General features: G+C 42.0%; 1 protein-coding gene across 1 annotated transcript in view; it reads right to left on the reverse strand.

Annotated features, from left to right (window-relative positions):
- LOC109504008 (lymphocyte antigen 6C2) overlaps positions 1-17944 on the reverse strand; it is a 173241-nt gene that overhangs the window by 55987 nt on the left and 99310 nt on the right. The window contains exon 3 of the mRNA XM_025299335.1: positions 10952-11079. Coding sequence (XP_025155120.1) covers positions 10952-11079 — 128 coding nt within the window. The remainder of the gene's footprint in view (positions 1-10951; positions 11080-17944) is intronic.

Here is a 17944-nt window from a genome sequence, read left to right on the forward strand (position 1 = left end):
AAAAAAAATATCTGATTGAAACAATTTTTTTGTGAAATATGAATAATCTAGAGATATCGATTGAAAATACCAAAATTCTGTTTAAATTAGCCAGAAATCTCAATAATTTATGTCAAATTCTGATATCTTCAACCAGAATTTCTCAGTATCCATATTTCTCCAGAAACTTAGTCTACTCAGCCAAATATTTTTTTCCATGTATAATTGAATTATTATTATAAGTATAGCTTTGTTGCAAAATATACCGATTTGTCTTGGAAAAATGAATTCTCGTTCAACTATGCTGAAAATCCTTCGATTTTGAGGAAGACACTTGCGCATGAGAAAGTATCAAAATGGTATTTTCCTTTTTTTTATGAAAAAAACGCTGCGTAGGAATGGCTCAGTCAACTTCCGGGATAAGGACTGATAAAAAATCAGTGGCCTCGAATGCCCGAGGATATTGTGCGAGGGACGCCTTATTCAAGAATGCAATAACAGGCTTAACTTTCTCTTCGCACAGGACCGAAATTACCCCCAAACGGAAGCTAAGGAAGTCTCGGCGGTCGTTTAGATTCAAGATAGCGGCCCGGCAATTGCGTTGTTCCGCGGCTTAATTGAATGCCATAAAGATAGGAAATTATTGTATGCGATGACACGTACAGGCTCCGCCGATGAAGAGATACCGTCGTCTCTAAGAAGCACGAGAAATTTCGTGAATAGTTTTATACTAAAAAGAAAAATAGATTAGGAGTGCCTATAAACAATCAAGTATTCCAAAATGAAACATACCTAAGAGTCTATACACAAAGCTCTTATTTTATAATGTGTGTGTGTGTGTGTGTGTGTATGTGTGTGTGTGTATAGATGATATAATTTAATACAATATCTTATTAAGTTCTGTATCTTATATATGTTTTTAATATTATCTGTTGTAGGACTTAATATTCTTTTAATATTAATATTTAATATTCCGCTGTGTTCTTCGTCGACATGTATTAAATTAATTTCGGTTGAAGATCAAGATGAGATAATTTCGGAACGCTATTTCGGGATATACGAAACTGTATCAATGATAAAATATATATACGAATAGTTGTGAACGAGTGGTAAAACTTCTTGAAAGTTAAGCAAAGTTATGGTCTTAATAATATATATACTCGACGTTGTCGAGGTCAACGTCGTCAGTATCATTTATATTTATCGGTATCATTTATATATTAACTGGTATATTCTCCAACTTCTTTTTTTATCAACTTCTTAATGAACAATGAGCGTTACGAGCTTTTGGATATCAGGACCAAAAGAATCGTACCATTTATATATATTCTATATATAAAAACTATACTGTTTATATATCATATATATGATATGTTACATAGCTAAGAAGCAGAGGTCGAAAAGAATAAGAGTCTTGTAAATACTTGATTGCTCATGAGTATCTCTCTCTCTCTCTTTCTCTCTCTCTCTCTCTCTCTCTCTCTCTCTCTTTCTGATATAAATCGGCAGTGACATTTCTCATTTTGACAAGTTCAAAACGAGTCCGAGGACCGTGCGATTGACCTCGAAATTCTCGTCGACCCCAACAGCACGTCGGAAGGAAACGTGTTGCAGTACTTTTGTGCCACCGGCTATACGCGCAGTGCAGTGAAGTAAAGTGAATAAAGAGCGACTGACGTAGGAGCGACGCGACGGCTGGCCGCTGCAGCGGATGGACGGATACGAAGCGACACGGTCGAGATGCAGCGAATGAGTCTCATCTGTGCATTTAGACGACTGGATGTCGTTGAATATCGACATGAGCTCATCGAGCGCCCACCGAGTATCACATTTATGCCTTATCATTTACGTTTATTATATTACGAAATCATAATTTATTTAGAGTTCCCGGACAGATCGCGTCCGGCGTTGATTAACGCATTAGCGGCCAATATTCTACTTATACGACTGTTTTAATAAATAAAATTACTCTTGATTAGTACGCATATATAAATTTATTTTCGTCTTCAGCATAATTTTGATTATGTTAAGAATAGAAAATATAGTTTAATTTGCAATTATATCCATAACTTCCATATGTTCAATAAAAATAATTCCGATACTAATCTAAGAAAATAAACAGATAGATTCTTTAATCGAAAATATTCGTGAAATAATTGTGATGTTTAAAATAAATCGATTTGAGTGCAGTCATTGGCAGAAATATGACAACAATTTTATTTCGACAAAAACTTCAGGACGCATACGATATTTCCTAAGAAAACTTATTTTCTGAGAATTATTAATAAATAAATCCTGTTACCGAATAAGTATGCGCTGCGAAACCGATGCAAAAAGGGGATGTTCTGCTGCCAACTATATAATTTACTAAAGTTTTCTATAATATCCAAATTCGATAATATCTAAATTTCTGTAATACTTAATATATGTACATAATTTTTTTCATATATTAAATAATATTAAATAATATAAAAATTTCCGCGGCATCTAATATTCAATCCTTCATGCACATCACATACAGGGAAAATTGTGGATATTAATCAGATCAAACTGAGAAGAAAAGTCAAGTACTATTTTGCAAATAAGTACGCAAATTTTCAAGTTGTTAATTAAAAGAATTTCAAGATGTAGTCATATTCAACTTTTCTGCTGACTTTTCTCCTCCATTTGATCTGATTAATCTTTACAATTTTTCGTTTCCAAAAAATCCCGGATACCTTGTATAAGATCGGAAGTAAACGTATCTGATAATTATGATGATAGGGTATATTTGCGAAGTTAAGTGTACAGTTCGAGTTCTCACCGAACTTGGTATTCTACGGCGTTTGGATCCGAATCGCATCGGTTTCCGACGAGAAAAGGCTACCGCGCCGTTGTATAGTTTGTCTCAACAGCTCGAAGTTACTTAAAAACAGATTTAAAGATTAACGGCGAAGCACACTTCTGCAGTGTCTAGTCGCCAAAGTGGAAAAAACGAGGCGAGTTGAGCAGTGAGATAACACGCTGCCCGATGTCTCTCGCGAACCTCGCCGGTCCGCAAGAGAATTCACGATGGAGCGCGACAAGGATGCACTAACCTGCTCTTATCTCGCCGCTCATATCGCGCTCATATAGCGGGTATCGAAACACTACAATTACGAGACGGCGGCAGCGCGCAGCATGATAAAGAAAGTCGTAAATGACCGCGGCCTTAAATCAGTCGGCTGGATCGGCCGGCCGTAAATTCAACCCCGAGACTTGGCCGAGATATCCCACGTTCGCCGTCACCTTTGATCGAGAACAATAAAGATAGCGTTTTATCGCTGGGAGGGGGTGTGCGCGAAAAATCGCGCACGTTAACTGGTATCGCCCGTTTCATCCGATCCAGCGAATCTCTCCGTTGCTGGACGAATATTAAGCTTTCGCACCCTAACCGAGATATATCGCCATCCAATCTCTATGCAGATGCGAGACGAGCGCGTCGAATCGCACGTGACAAAAAAGTGTGCCGCCGAATGGACAGATAAAGAGAGCAACCACTCTCGGAAAAGCCACCAACGCCCTTTCCCCCATCACCGATTCGATCCCTCACTCTTTCTTCGCGCGCAATCAGCGGCGTGAATTTATTTTCGGTACTTTCGTTAGCTCCTTGCGACGCCAGGAGGTCCTTGGAGAAGGAGGAGAGAGAAAAGTAGACGGGAAAGAGAAAATCCAGAAATTATCGTCACACAGATGTTTGTGATCGAGAAATGCCGAGCGATCGCGTTTCACGCGACGTTCTGCGAATACACGTCCGACCATTTCGATGTTCTACTTACGAGAAGAAGGAGAGAGGGAGTAAAGCAGAGAGAAAGGCGATTGTAGGTCAAATATATTCCCGATGGCGTTATAAGCGGAGAAATATATTATCGCTCGCGACGATACAAATTAATAATTTCAGACTTGTCCGGTCCGACTCGTCGAATCGGGAAAAGCAGCTGCGAGAAGGATTGGTTTCGCAGCGCATATTTATTCGGTAATAGGATTTATTTATTAATAATTCTCAGAAGATAAGTTTTCTTAGGAAATATCGTATGCGTTCTGAAGTTTTTGTCGAAATAAAATTGTTGTCATATTTCTGCCAATGACTGCACTTATAAATCAATCTATCTTAAACATCACAATTATTTCACGAATATTTTCGATTAAAGAATCTATCTGTTTATTTTCTTAGATTAGTATCGGAATTATTTTTATTGGAGATATGGAAGTTATGGATATAATTGCAAATTAAACTATATTTTTTATTCTTAACATAATCAAAATTATGCTGAAGACGAAGAAATAAATTTATATATGTGTACTAATCAAGAGTAATTTCATTTATTAAGAAAGTTGTCGTATAAGTAGAATATTGGCCGCTGATGCGCTAATGTGTTAAAAATAATTTCAGACTTGTCCGTTCCGATTCGTCGAGTCGGGAAAAGCAGCTGCGAGAAGGAATCGTTTCTAGATGCATTCTCGGGCGGCTCGTTGTCAAGGCTCTTTGCGTAATAAAATATTCTCATAATCGCGCGTGCGTCCCTGAGGAGCCTGAGAAAGGTGGCCGGGGCGTTAATAAGTAACGACGGCTGCAAACGCGAACGCGTCGTCTGTTATTTAAAACAAGATTATTTTTACGACATACGGAGGATGGCGTCTGGCTGGCGAGCTCGCGGGAAATTGAAAGAATCGGGCAGCGTTCGCGCACTAACGACACTTTCGTTGTCACAAATACGCGAGTGAAATTGTTCCTTAAATCCTCGAATACAACGATTTTGCCGGCGCGTGCGCGCGAGATAACGAGATAACTTCTTGGAGATCGGGCGAAACGTCCCGAATATTAATAAGGTTCTTAACGAAGACGGGCTGTGGAGATTGAAAGTCGACGGGGCGGGTCACCAAATCGACCCGCGGGGGAAGGGAGATGGGGAGGGTCGGACGGTTCTCGCTATTGTTTTCACATTGGAGCGCCGAAGATGCGCTCGAACTCTCGTCGTCGTCCGCGCGATACCCCCATCGAATTTGTTTCCGATATACCGGCCTCCTCCCCCATCGCTCACCCCCCGACTATCCGAGATAATCGCCCACCGATTGCGCGTTAATGGCAAGCCGTCGGCTGACGGTTTTTGAAGGCGCGATGAATCAAGTAACTGGATCGCGTTCAAAGCGTTAAATGTGCCAAAAGTTTAGTCATTATGGCGAAGCTCGTAACCGATTCTGCGTATTTCCGGCGGGGACGGGGCGACAAAAACCGAAAGAGAGAGAGAGAGAGAGAGAGAGAAAGTGAGGAGGGGGGAGGAGAGGGAGAGACGGCTCCCTTAGGAGGGACCTGTCACAGCCGATAACATGACCAAATGTTAATTAATACGTCGTGATATATGCAATTGGCACTAATTTGAAGGCCAAATCGGAATAGCCGACGGTGCGCTAAGGGGCAGCGACGCGAGCGCGCGTAATAATGCAGTGCCTGCAGTGAATGCACCTCGGCCCGAGGCATCGAGCCGCCCCGGCGCGGCGCGGGCGCCGGGAACTGTCGGTTACCTCGAAATCGAGGAGACTTCGGCCGGCTCGGCGCTATCGCATGCACGACGAGCATTTAATTACAGGCGATCGGCCGACGTGCTCGGACGGGAGAAAGAGAGCACGGCGGAAAGGAAGTGGAAGAGGGTCAGGAGGAGCAGGAGGCAGGGACATCCAAATTCAATACGTCGGAGAAAATAATACCGAAGGGTGGGGGGGGGGAGAAGCGCGGCTGGTGTGAATACGACGACGGCCCGACAACGGCCGCGGTTACCGTCGCTGACCGTGATCGAACGAAGACACGCGTTCCTATCGTTCCTTCGCGCTTCATTCGTCCGATCGTCGACCGAGCGAGAGCTTACGGACGTGATATAACGGACAATGGGGGCGGAGATCGGAATCAATCGTGACGAGGGATGATCGCGGGATCTCGTGATAACTCGAGATTCCCGCAGCTCTGCACGCACGTGCACAGAGGGTGCCCACGGGGAATTCGTGTAAATATGTTTACAAAATGATAGTAACATGATAGTGAAATGATAGTAAATTGAGAAAAGAGAGAGAGAGAGAGAGAGAGAGAGAGAGAGAGAGTGTGTGTGTTTGGGAGGCAGGAAGTAATTAATTCCCTGATGAAGTCTGTGAACGAGTGTCGAATCTCGTGAATTCCCCGCCTCTTCGTTCTTTATATTATTCCATTTACACGTAGCTGCGCGCGAATTCCCGCTCGCCCTCGAGATGAAAAGTGGAAAGAGCACGTTACGGGCGAGCCGAGGCAAAGAAGAACGAGCAACGGACAGCGCACGTTGTACTCTCCTAAGGTGCATCATCAACGACTCTTTTTCGCTTTTTTAAAAAGTTGTCATATTTAGAAACTGTACAGATAGAATACTGTTTCCTTTCTGCAAAATGCATGTCGTGTTAATGCCACAAAATTACTAATTAACAAGTTACAAGATTACAAATGCTTTTATGCAATGACAGGACGCGCGAAAATGAAATCATTCATTTGTTCAATATGTGATGAAAAGGAGAAAAGATTTCAAACTTGTCATCTCGAGCAGTCTCAGTGTAAAGACTCGCCTGATATAAAAATCTCGCAACTCGTATATACAGAGTGTTCAAGAAAAGGGTTCGAGACTTTAAAGACAAATGTCACTCAAAATCTTAATAAACATGGGTCGAAAAATTAATATTGTCGGAGTTATAAACAATTATTTATTTTAATTAAAGTAAGTGACCTACTCTCTTCTACAGAAGATTTTCTACATGTTCTCTTCTTATTTCTACATACGCTTCATATCTTCATAGAATTGCATAGAACTCTTTCAAACATTCCCGGCTTTGTTCTATTTGGCTTTTTTGACTAGCATTTTGACTAGCATTGGTGTAATTCTTCTATGTCATTTATCGGTGAAGATGCCACCCCATGCTCTTAAAAAATTTTCTTGAAAGAAAGTTCAGGGGATTTAAATCAGGAAAGCGAGGAGACTATGGGGTACCGTCCAATCCATCTTTCACCGAAGAGCTTATTTAAATGATAAACGAATTACATCAGAGAATACAAAATGTCTGGCAAATAGTCAGAACAAAGGGAGGAATTTTTGAAAGAGCTTGCAATTCGATTTGCAATATGGTACGAAGATGTAAAGCATGTGTATAAATAAGAGGAGGACATGTAGAAAATTTTCTGCAAACTTTGTATGCTCCAGAAGCGAGTTAATCACTTGCTTTCATTAAAATAAATAATCGTTCACAAATCCGACAATATTAATTGTTCTTTAGGATTTTTTCCTCCATTTTGTGAGTACCATCTATCCTTAAAGTCTTGAATCTTTCTTTTTATACACTCTGTGTATATACAGGGTGTCTGAGAAATTTTGGAGCAACCAATTTGTACAAGTAGAACAGAAATTGAACAATAAAACCATACAAAATTTTTCAAGAATCGTAATAATTATTGAGTTATTAATTAAAACGTGGTTAATTAATAACTATTGCGATTTCTGGAAAAATTTATATGACTTTATTGTTTAATTTCACCTGTTCTACCTGTACAAATTGGTCCAAAATTTCTCAGACACTTTGTATAGTATATATGAAAAGTGTTTGTTCCGCTCAGAAATACTCCGAAGAACTGTTGCACCTTTACGACTGAATTCAGAGAATTTCAGCGAATAGAAAAAAAATTCGCAAAATATCCGTATATGCGTAGTTAGGTTAGGTTTTCTTCTAAGTAGAGTAGATCAAAGCAGCAAGCGTTTATACAAGATTTAAATATAAGAAACATGGACAATGTAACTGGATCGTGTTAAGAAGAGATGCTCATTTAACACAACGTTTGCGCAATCGCCTCTACCTCGTCGGTACTTTAAAAGTCCGACAGCCACTCTGGCATCCTCTTGAGGAAAACGTTATTGGTGATAATTGCGCGCTCTAAACTTAGCTGAGAGAACATGAGAAACTTATGTGAGAAATATGACTTCAAACTGTGTTACGGTCAGTATCCGTGGTAAACGATGCAACATCGGTGATGAAATGCACGTTCACGTTTGCGCAGGCTACCTTTGGTTAGCGGAAGGTCGGAAGTAAAAGCTTTCCTGACTGAATCAGGGGAAGAACTATTTCACCGATAATTCGCCGATTTTCAACGAAGATGCACTCATTTCGTCTCACATCTCGCTCGTCGTCGAGCACGGCGGACGGGTGGACGACTTCGTCGCGGAATCTGCGGTACACGAATTTGTTATACCGGATACAACTGCCAGCACTCGCGACGATGGAAATCAAGCCTCTCATGCGGCCTGTACGCGATGGCAAGGCGCATGAATAACAGGAATAACAGGAAAATAGTCACTACCATGAATTGATCCTTTCAGCGAGATTTTACCGACTGCGGCGTTATACTTGTAACGGGACCACCAGTTACAAGCACGGCATTTCAGCGAGGAATATACTGATTGTCCTTTTGAGAGTCAGGGGCGGAAAGAAGGCCGAGGGTGGTTCCGTCGCGAGTGAGGGTTCTCCCGCGCCAACTCGCTCCGCTCGACAAAGCGACGGGGGAAAGGAGTCTCTGTCATTATGCTGATTAGATCGTACCGTTTTATTAAGACGGTGGATGTAAACTCGGAAATTCATGGAGCCATCCTCGCAGAGCGAGGAGGAGAGTGAAAGAAAGAGAGAGCAAGGGGGCGAGAGGGGGGGGAGGGATCGGAAAGGGCGAGATCCGGAGAGCTTCGTGCCGTCTCGTCCCGACGAGATCGGGTTTCCAATCGTTTCTCCCATTGTCGCGCCACAAACGGACCGTCATCGGCTTCCGCTCCACCTTGATTCCCAACTCCGCGGAGCGCTCCAAGCGAATTCGGGAGGTTCCGTGAGATTTTATTACGCGCGTAAATTTAATCCACGTCTCGACCGCGCGCCGGGCATTTATTTCGCCGCGCGTTCCAAGTATCCTCAAGTCTGGGCTCGCCGCCCAGGCGCTTGAAAAATCTGATACTCGGATTTGCGCGAGTTACGCGAAAGAGAGAGAGAGAGAGAGAGAGAGAGAGAGAGAGAGAGAGAGAGAGAGAGAGAGAGAGAGAGAGAGAGAGAGATACAGTGAGGATGGAAAGAGGCTGGATGAGAGGGTTATTTTCGTATATTTGCAGCTGCATTCGGATCCAGTGGATCCCCGTTGGAGCGCGCTTTCGTTATTTCTTTTAAATTCGAGGGACGTCTGCCGAGAGAGAAACTTCGTCGTGATGGTCGCGAGGTAGAAGTCGCCGAAGCTTTCCCGGCGGATGAGCGAATGCAAGCTTGCAGAAGACTCGGGAACCAATTTGCGCGGACTCATCTCATAAATCCGACATCGGCGCGCGAGTCCGCCGAGAGGTAAATAACGTCGTTCGTTATAGCCGATTTTGGAAGGGTGTCAAGAGATCGTTGGCGCCGCATCGACGCTTATATGCAAAAGAAATATTTATCTTTTCCACTCGGGCCTCTCTCTCTCTCTCTCTCTCTCTCTCTCTCTCTCGTGCGCGCGCGTGTTCGGCAAATCTTCCTCTTCTGGCCAGCAGGAGAGTGCAAACAATGTCGGACGAGGATGATTTACACGTCGCGACCAAATTTACCGCGCAAAATGCGCGATACGTTCGGATATAAGTTTTATTCCTACTCAAATAAACGTGATTGCAAGGCTTTCGGATGAAAATCTAATTATGTAAGCATGAAGAGCAATTTTTGTAGGTCTTTCTTGGAGTAAATCAGTAATTGTTTCTGCGATTGAACCAGTAAAGAACATCTCGAGTAGAAAAATTAATAGAGCTCTGATAAAGGCCCGATTATTTTTCCCTAACATTAATCGGGCCCTAGTAGGGATAGAAAGACAAGAGCCCTACAAGATGTGTAATAAATGGTTTAACGGGTCCTTATAAGGCAATATTATAAGGGCCTTATAAGGTAATATGAATAGGGCCTTATAAAGAAATATTTCCATTATTGCTTGAATAAAAATATTCGTTCTTTTCATTCCGAGAAATTTAGGCTGTAATTTCTTTATTTCTTTATAACTTTTCTATTATACAATAAGAATTTTTTATTTTAAAAATATAGCATACTTTACAATAAAAGTATTCTTATAGTATTCTTTATACATAAAAATCCTGCTATTGTTTTTATTAAAGTCTGCTGCATTTTAAAACGAAGACAATATTAAAAAGATCTTTGGAAAATTAATGAATATGGCAACTAATAAAACTAATAAAATCTGTTTTTAATTGCGGTATAATTAAAAAGTCTTTAAAAAAAGCAGATAGAGCATACCTACTAAAACAATACTAAACTATGACAATTTTATTACACGTTTCAGATGTTATTAATTTTCTATAACAAAACTTGATTTTGTATATCTAAAGCATTTTTAAAAGATCCTTCTAAGGATCCACATCAGTTTTCCATGTTAAAACATTATTTCGCAAAATCCAAGGCATCCCTAAAAAATCCTTCTAAGGCCCTTCTCAGCTTTCTCTATCAAAGCATTATTTATTAGATCTAAGGCATTCCTAAAAAATCGTTTTAAGACCCTTCTCAGCTTTTCCTACCAAAGCCTTATTTTGCAAAATCCTAAAAGATCCATCTGAGGGCCTGATATGATAATAATGAGGGATCCCTTTTTAGGACACCCTATTTTCAGCCTTATCGGGGCTTCATGAGGATGGCCTTAACAATTTTTTACTCGGGATCCTCATTTTACAGACTCCGTTTTTACTCGCCAGTTTTAACACTGAAAGTAAAATCTAACCGCAAATCTCTCCAAGTACACGATTTCGTTAACGCATTTAGTTTCCCACGTTTGTGGAAGAAAGGAAATATCATTCTGCCGAGGAAAGCTATTCGCTTGGTTTATTTTCCTCAGTTCATGCTGGCTTCGCGCAGGAAATAATAATAATAATAATAATAGCAGCTGCGTACTTACAATGCACCATTCGTCCGAGGATGGACATTCCATCAGCATGTGTGCGGTGTAATTGATGCACGGTGTAATGCTGCCGACCCCCTCGTTGTACTGTCCGCATTTGTAACATCTAATGCCATGCGCGACACCTGCGACACACAAATAATATTTGATCGCCAACTGAAAGTAGCACGAGGAGTTAGTATCCGCCGCCCGTCATTATCGGGAAACAACGCGGACGGCGAGACTATGAATGCGCGACGAGCGGAGCGAGGAGCGAACAAGCGATAAATCGCTCGAGGTTCAAAAATTCATTCGGATGGATGGAAACAAACGAGTCTGTAAGAGCCCAGCCGCTGTATATTCGCACGGCTGGCGAGTAACTCGTTACGGTCTCGCATAACGCTATTACCGTTACAAATCACTTCCTTTCAGCAACGAGTTGCTAACTCGTGTTATTCTTTCTTTTCTCTCTGTCTCTCTTTCTCTCTCTCTCTCTCTCTCTCTCTCTCTCTCTCTTTCGTTAACGGAAAATGTAATGACACTAAAGGATACAATCGTCACTGCTGTCGCTGTTTTATGTACACAGTTAAAAACATTTCGTACTTTTGTTAAAATTATTTGTGTGTAGAAAGTTTTGTGTTAAATTTTTACACAGTCGTGTGTAAATTTAACATATCGTTGTTGTGTTATCTAGGCTTTCTTGTGTTAAATTAAGATTATCTATTTTCAAGTGTTAAAATGACATTTCCAAGTACTAAAATAACACAATTTATATGTAAATGCATGAATTATTGCTATGATATATTTTATATATTGAAGTCAACATCTAAAATGTGTTACTTTCCTCATTACTTTTCCCAAATGTTGAAAATACAATGAACGTTGAAGTAACATTCATTGTATGTCAATTTAACACAAACTGTGATTCTTGACGGCATTCAAATGTTAAATTTTTGTGTTAATTTTTTACATTATTATGTGTGTCATTTTTTAACATATTTGCTGTATGTTAAATTAACACATAAATGAGAGTGGATGATTTGAGATACATGAAATATGTTAAATTTAACACATCATTTCTTATAGTGTAGGACAGGCGTGTAAATGGGAAATAGTGTAACAATCGCAATAAGGAGATATTCGGAATTCAATGAAAAAAAAGTCGTGGAAATTGTAATGATTCGTTATTTCCTAAATAACAATAACGAATTATTTTTCGAAACGAGCGGCCGCTACGAGCCATTATGCTTTATCCAGCACAACGAATATGGCGATTGAACGATAACTTTAGCTTTGGATACCTGCGACGTGACAGTTTGAATTAAATGTAGAATACGAATGTTAAAAAAAAATTATATACATTCTAATCAACGGCAATACTGAATGACAGGGGAGAAAAACATTATTATCATAATTGATAATACGCGTTCGATAATCGATAATGACGCGTTCAGTCGGATCAGTTTATGGCAAATCGACTAATATTAATTAGTCGATTTGCCACAAAAATCGCCTACTAATCCGACTGAACGCGTGCATTGTGAGAAACTCGTCGGCACGCGCGTTTCGCACCGCCGATGAATCTCAACTGCCCGCGGTTGGTTTCAATCGCTCGAAATGTGAAATATCCAGCAACGAGAGAGCTCCCATCGCCACATTCACTCTCATTCGCTTGAAAACGTAAAAATCGGCACCTACAAACATTTCCATCGAAAAATGCGTCCTCCTCGATCCAATTAAGCAAACAACGAGGCAAGCGGGAACCAACGCCAGTATGCCGACGAGATTTCATTAGAGCAATAAAGCGGTGCTTTACACGTAATTCACGAACATTTCGGCTTTATTGTTCGGACTGGAGGGACCCTCCCCTCATGAGCGAAGATTAACGAAAAAGCAAACTCGATTCTTCGGAGTCGTCGTTGTCGTCGTTGGCGGCGGCGAAAATAATTTGCGACCGCGGCAACGGCGCGCGCTCAAGTCCGACCAGCCAGTCGTCGGCTTCTCAGCGCGACCGAACTAATTCCCCAAGGCGAAACGTGCGACTCGAAAATTGATAGGATCCATAAAACGCTTAATCGCGCCTCGTAAACGCGCCGGGTCGCCGAGAGAACTCGGACCTTTCCGTCCCTTAGTATTCCCTCTGTTCCGCCTCTGTGCGAGCGAGCGATCGCGCCGGCTCGTTTCCGCGAGTTCTGTCGAGTTTCGATGATGCGAAAGTCGCGCGAAAAGTTTTACTGCGCTTTTCCGACACGCAGGTCCGACCGGGCTTTTCCGCTGGCGAGTATAATGCACGTTCATAAAATCGGAGATTTACGAGGAGACGTCTCGCGCTCGTATCGCACGTGCAAGCATCTGCCGCCGATTCCAGATGAGACGCTAAACGAAGGTCATCGAAGATTCGTCTATTCGGTGGCGAATTAAATTCGTTCGCTTACGCCGGAGATCGCGAAAGTTGAAGCCAGCGTGTCCTCGAATTTTACTCGCTAGAGCGCGTCTGATAAATTACGACCTCTCGAACTGAGTCGTTGGATTTTCTTTGTGCGCGTTCAGGCGCGCTCGACTGATTTCCGAGTGATTTTTAACACTGATGCGAACCGACCGACGAACATTAATTGGCCGCACGGAGAGAAAATGCCGATTAAATTGAAATGATGATAAACGGACGGACAAGGAAATAGCATTTCTGATTATTACGATCCGTCCAAAAAGTATTCTATTTGTAAAGTGATTTTCCCCACAGTCTCATATTCTAAGCGAAACCTTTTACAGAAAAAGGATTTCTTTTTCGATAAAGCGATTAAACTGAACTATTCATCTAAGATTTATTAGATATTATTCTAATTATTTTCCTCTTATTTAAATAAGAGAATTTTCTCTTATATCAATTAATTTTCCTCTTATATGAAGAGGAATATGATTTGAATATCGGCTTCTTTTGTTCAGTCATGATCTATATGATCCAGACATGAACGAAAAATAACCATATGCTCATGTGCCAGAATATTTAGAACCCTTTTTAAAAAAAGTATGTTGCTGAAACATACAACGAAGATAATTTACCCATACTTGATCAAATATATAATTTACAATCTACTGCAAGAAGTTGAATAATATATTTTTTCTTTTAACTACATTTCATACAATTGGTTATAATCATCTTGTATGTTAGCTATAAAGTCCATAACAATACTGATTAGAAATTTATTTGTTACGATGATCTTATTTCATTCATGCCTACTCATGTAGAACTGGAGTCAGAAGTACATCTATTACTTTTCGCTATATATTATAATAATTTTTTCAAATTAACTTGTATAACTAGTAAGAATAAAGTACAGTAAAAGTACAGTAAGAATAAATCCTTTTAGAAAAAGATTAATCTGTGTATGAGAGGAAATTTATATTAAAATCAATAAAATTTGTACTATACATATAACATAATTCCTCTAACTTTAAGAATAATGTGTTTATAATATTTTCCTTTTAATTTTAGAGGAGTTCTCTTGAAGCCATATATAAGAATAAAATCCTCGAAAATTTAGATGATTCCGCTTGTTCTGAAATTTTTCCTTTTTGAGTGAAACTAAATTAGTTACGGAAAAAGAGAGACTCCGTTTCCTTCAACTGAAACATTCACCGCCATATCTTTCTTCTGCCCTTTCTTCTTCCTGTGGATATGTTGGCTAAAAAATGTCGCTAGGTACGCCTAGAATCCAGTGAAATCATCGTCTCGCAAAAATGTAATTTCTTCCCTTGGTGTCGCTCCTACAAACGGCAGAGTTGTTCTTTCTTTTTCTGCTTCTTTCCTCAAAGCGAATATTTACAAAGCGAATATTTTTTCTGTACTCTCATAATAAAGTAAAAATAACGAAAATATCGCTGAAGTTGAGAGTTATAATGGAAACAACTCATGGCGCAGGACTCGTTGATCGAAGCGATCAACGAGTCCTGCGCCATGAGCCGCAAGAGAATGGAATCTTCAGCATTTTGAGGCGAGTTAAAAAAGACAAAGAGGCAAAGAGGGCATAATTGATATGGGCAATAAAGCGTTTTAACTGCCTGCTGCAAATTCGCACGGCAGGTCTTTCGCTGAACTTCGATAGTTTCCAACGCGAGTTGAGGGAGAGAGGAAGGCGCTCTCTCTTTTTCTCTCCTTTTTTCTCCTTCTCCCTCTTTCTCGCTCTCTCTCTCTCTCTCTCTCTCTCTCTCTCTCTCTGTTTTTCTGCTATACTCTCGGTTCCCTAGAGGGATGAACCATCGTAGAACCTCGTTAGAACTTTATAAACTAGCGAGTTTATCGAGGCTGATGTCTCGTAACGCGGTTCGCTGTGGTGCTGCCTCGACGAGGTATTAAAACCTGTCTGTTTGCGAAAGTTCATTTGTACGACACACCGTGTCAAATCGAGAGAAAGGAGAGAAGGAGAAGAATGTAAAACAGCCGAGGAGAAGGATACTCGTGTTGCATATTTTTTTCTACTACGAAGCGTTCCCTTGGCGTCGCTACGGAGGAGAAAGGTAGGTTGAGTCAACGATGAACGAGCGAAGCACGTTTCGACTTGAGGGGAACCGAAAATTTCTGTTTCTTACGAACTAAACTCAGTCGGCAAGAGCGAAGAATTGCTCTCCACCAACGGCGGGACTTGTTCAAGCAAAAAGCTTCTGGTTTTCCTGAACTAAATTTAGTTTTATAAAAACCAGGAATTATGGCTGAAAAATTATTCTCCGGCTGAGACTTTTTCAAGCCGGGCCTCTGATTCTTAGGAACCAGCTTCTTCAAAAATTCCCCGTCGAAGAACAGAAATCCTGCTCCCCTTAACCGAAACTTCGAGCCGGATTCCTCGTGCTCACGAGTCGAACTCAGCTCATAAGAAGCAGAAACTCGGTCCCCTTCGGCCGAAACGTGCTTATTTCGTCCAATATCACGTTGATTCAACCGATCTTCTTTCTCCGCGTGGCGTCGCTCGCAAGTTGGAATAAACCGAGCGAAATGAAACATTGAAAGCGGCTGTATTCGTGCCCGCACGCTACAAATGGGCTCACTCGCGAGATTTAACGTAATCGAACTGGTATCGCGTGGCACTTTTTCGCGAGGCGAACTTTACGCAGTGCGAGTTCTTCCGGCGAAGTTGGCAATCGTCGCGCTTGGCCGATAAAGCACATCAATTCGATACGGCACCCGATGCGACTTTTGACGCGCGCATATTCCGTGCGCGCGCGAGCGGCAAATTCCCGCGACGAAAAAGCGGCGCGTAATTCGCCGCTTCACAAGTAGTTCGCTTCTTCGTCGCATTCCTCGGCGATGATCGCGCGGGCGGAGCCGGCGCGATGACGCAAAAACGAAAACGCGCCGAGGGAACCTGCATATCCGGGAGAGAATCGCGCGAGAGAGCTGCACCGCAAAAATGATCCGATGGCAAGAAACGAAACGAGATGAATCCGCGGCGAAGCCATTACATGCCGAAACCGCGAAAAGCGAAAGGACGAACCGCAGCGGCGAATTCGCCCCGCATCCGGCTAAGGTTTTTGCGCCGGGGAGGGGGGGGCGGCAGGGGACGTGTGTGTGTTCTCTCGTTTCCAATAAAATATTTTGCCGCTTCGCAATCGCGCCGTCCGTCCGCCCGCGGAATCGACTCCGTTAAGAGGGGCAACTTTTCCAATCTCCCGCGACTCGCCCGCTCGCGGAATTCGATACACAATCTACCAGATCCTTCTGTCCCACGCCTCAGGTTGTGCCCCCGTCCCTGCCCTTCGCCATCGGCCGCGTATTCTCTCGAAAATAATCCGGTATCAGATTCGCGTCGATAAACAGTCCGAAAGATTAGCCGAAGGGCACGATAAAACATGCGCGTAACAGACGCGGAACTTGGAGAATCCCGAGCGGCATTCTCACGTCGCGGTCGCGAGCAAGTCGAAATCGCGGGGGCGGCGAAGTCGACGGAGTTGGTAAACAAAGATGAAATTGCAGCGGGCACGACCGTGAGCCCTTCGCGAGCGGAGTTCCTCGCACTTTCTCGCTGGGCCGAGTTTCTCCCCGCCGGCGAAACAGCATTCCGGCAAGCGAGATCTGCCCTTCAGCAGAGAGGGTAGTGAAGAAGCAGGACGAGGGTTGTTTCGCTCGATATTGCGAATCGCGGCGGTGGCGGTGTTAAATGTGTAACAGTCGCGCGGCCTTCCGTCCTTCGCCGGAGACGAAGACGGAGGCGCGCAGACGGCGCGTGAATTCGGGCCTCGACAGTCGTTTTCGGCGAGGGAAGAAAAATATTGGTAGTAAATTTCCTCGAGAGACGGACGTGCCGCTCTGTATCTTCCCGCCCGCCTAGCCGCTCGCTCGCTCGGCCCGGATGATTTATCTCGCCGCTTATTTTTTCTCGATGCACCTCGCGCGACGCGATAGGACCCGCATTTTCGCCGGATACGGCGCGCGATATTGATAGCGCGGCAACATGCCGAGATGTATTACTCCGTTGTCGTTATTTCGAAGCTGCGCCGGCGCGGCGAGTGTAGAAACTGCGATCCTCGCGACAAACACGCCCGCGCGCCGCTCGACGAAGCGAAATCACTGCGGTGGATCAAGCTCCTCGAGTTGTTTATCAGCGGATAGACGATAGTCGGGAATTTCTGTATTTTCGCTGCTTTATCGTTTAACAAAGATGAGCGAATAAGTGAACAGTTGTTATTATATGGAGAAGGTTACATACCTCGACAATTTCTTATTTTTAATATATGTTCAGTTTTATGTACTCGTATGTTTGGTTTAGTATATGTTTAGTTTAATTTTATGTTTATACTTTATAATTTTGTTTGTATATATTTTATGTTTATTAATTTTACTTTTATGTTACTTAATTTTATGTTTTATTTGTGTTTAATTTTATTTATATTTTATTTATTTTATTTATATTTATTTATATTTATTTTATTTATATTTGTTCATTTATGTTTAGTTTAATTTTAATATAATATATGTTAAGGCGAACATATTCCAATTACTAATAATATCTCTGATAATTC

The sequence above is a fragment of the Harpegnathos saltator genome, unplaced genomic scaffold (assembly GCF_003227715.2).
Source record: "Harpegnathos saltator strain DR-91 unplaced genomic scaffold, Hsal_v8.6 scaffold265, whole genome shotgun sequence".
In the NCBI taxonomy this organism is placed as follows: Eukaryota; Metazoa; Arthropoda; class Insecta; order Hymenoptera; family Formicidae; genus Harpegnathos; species Harpegnathos saltator.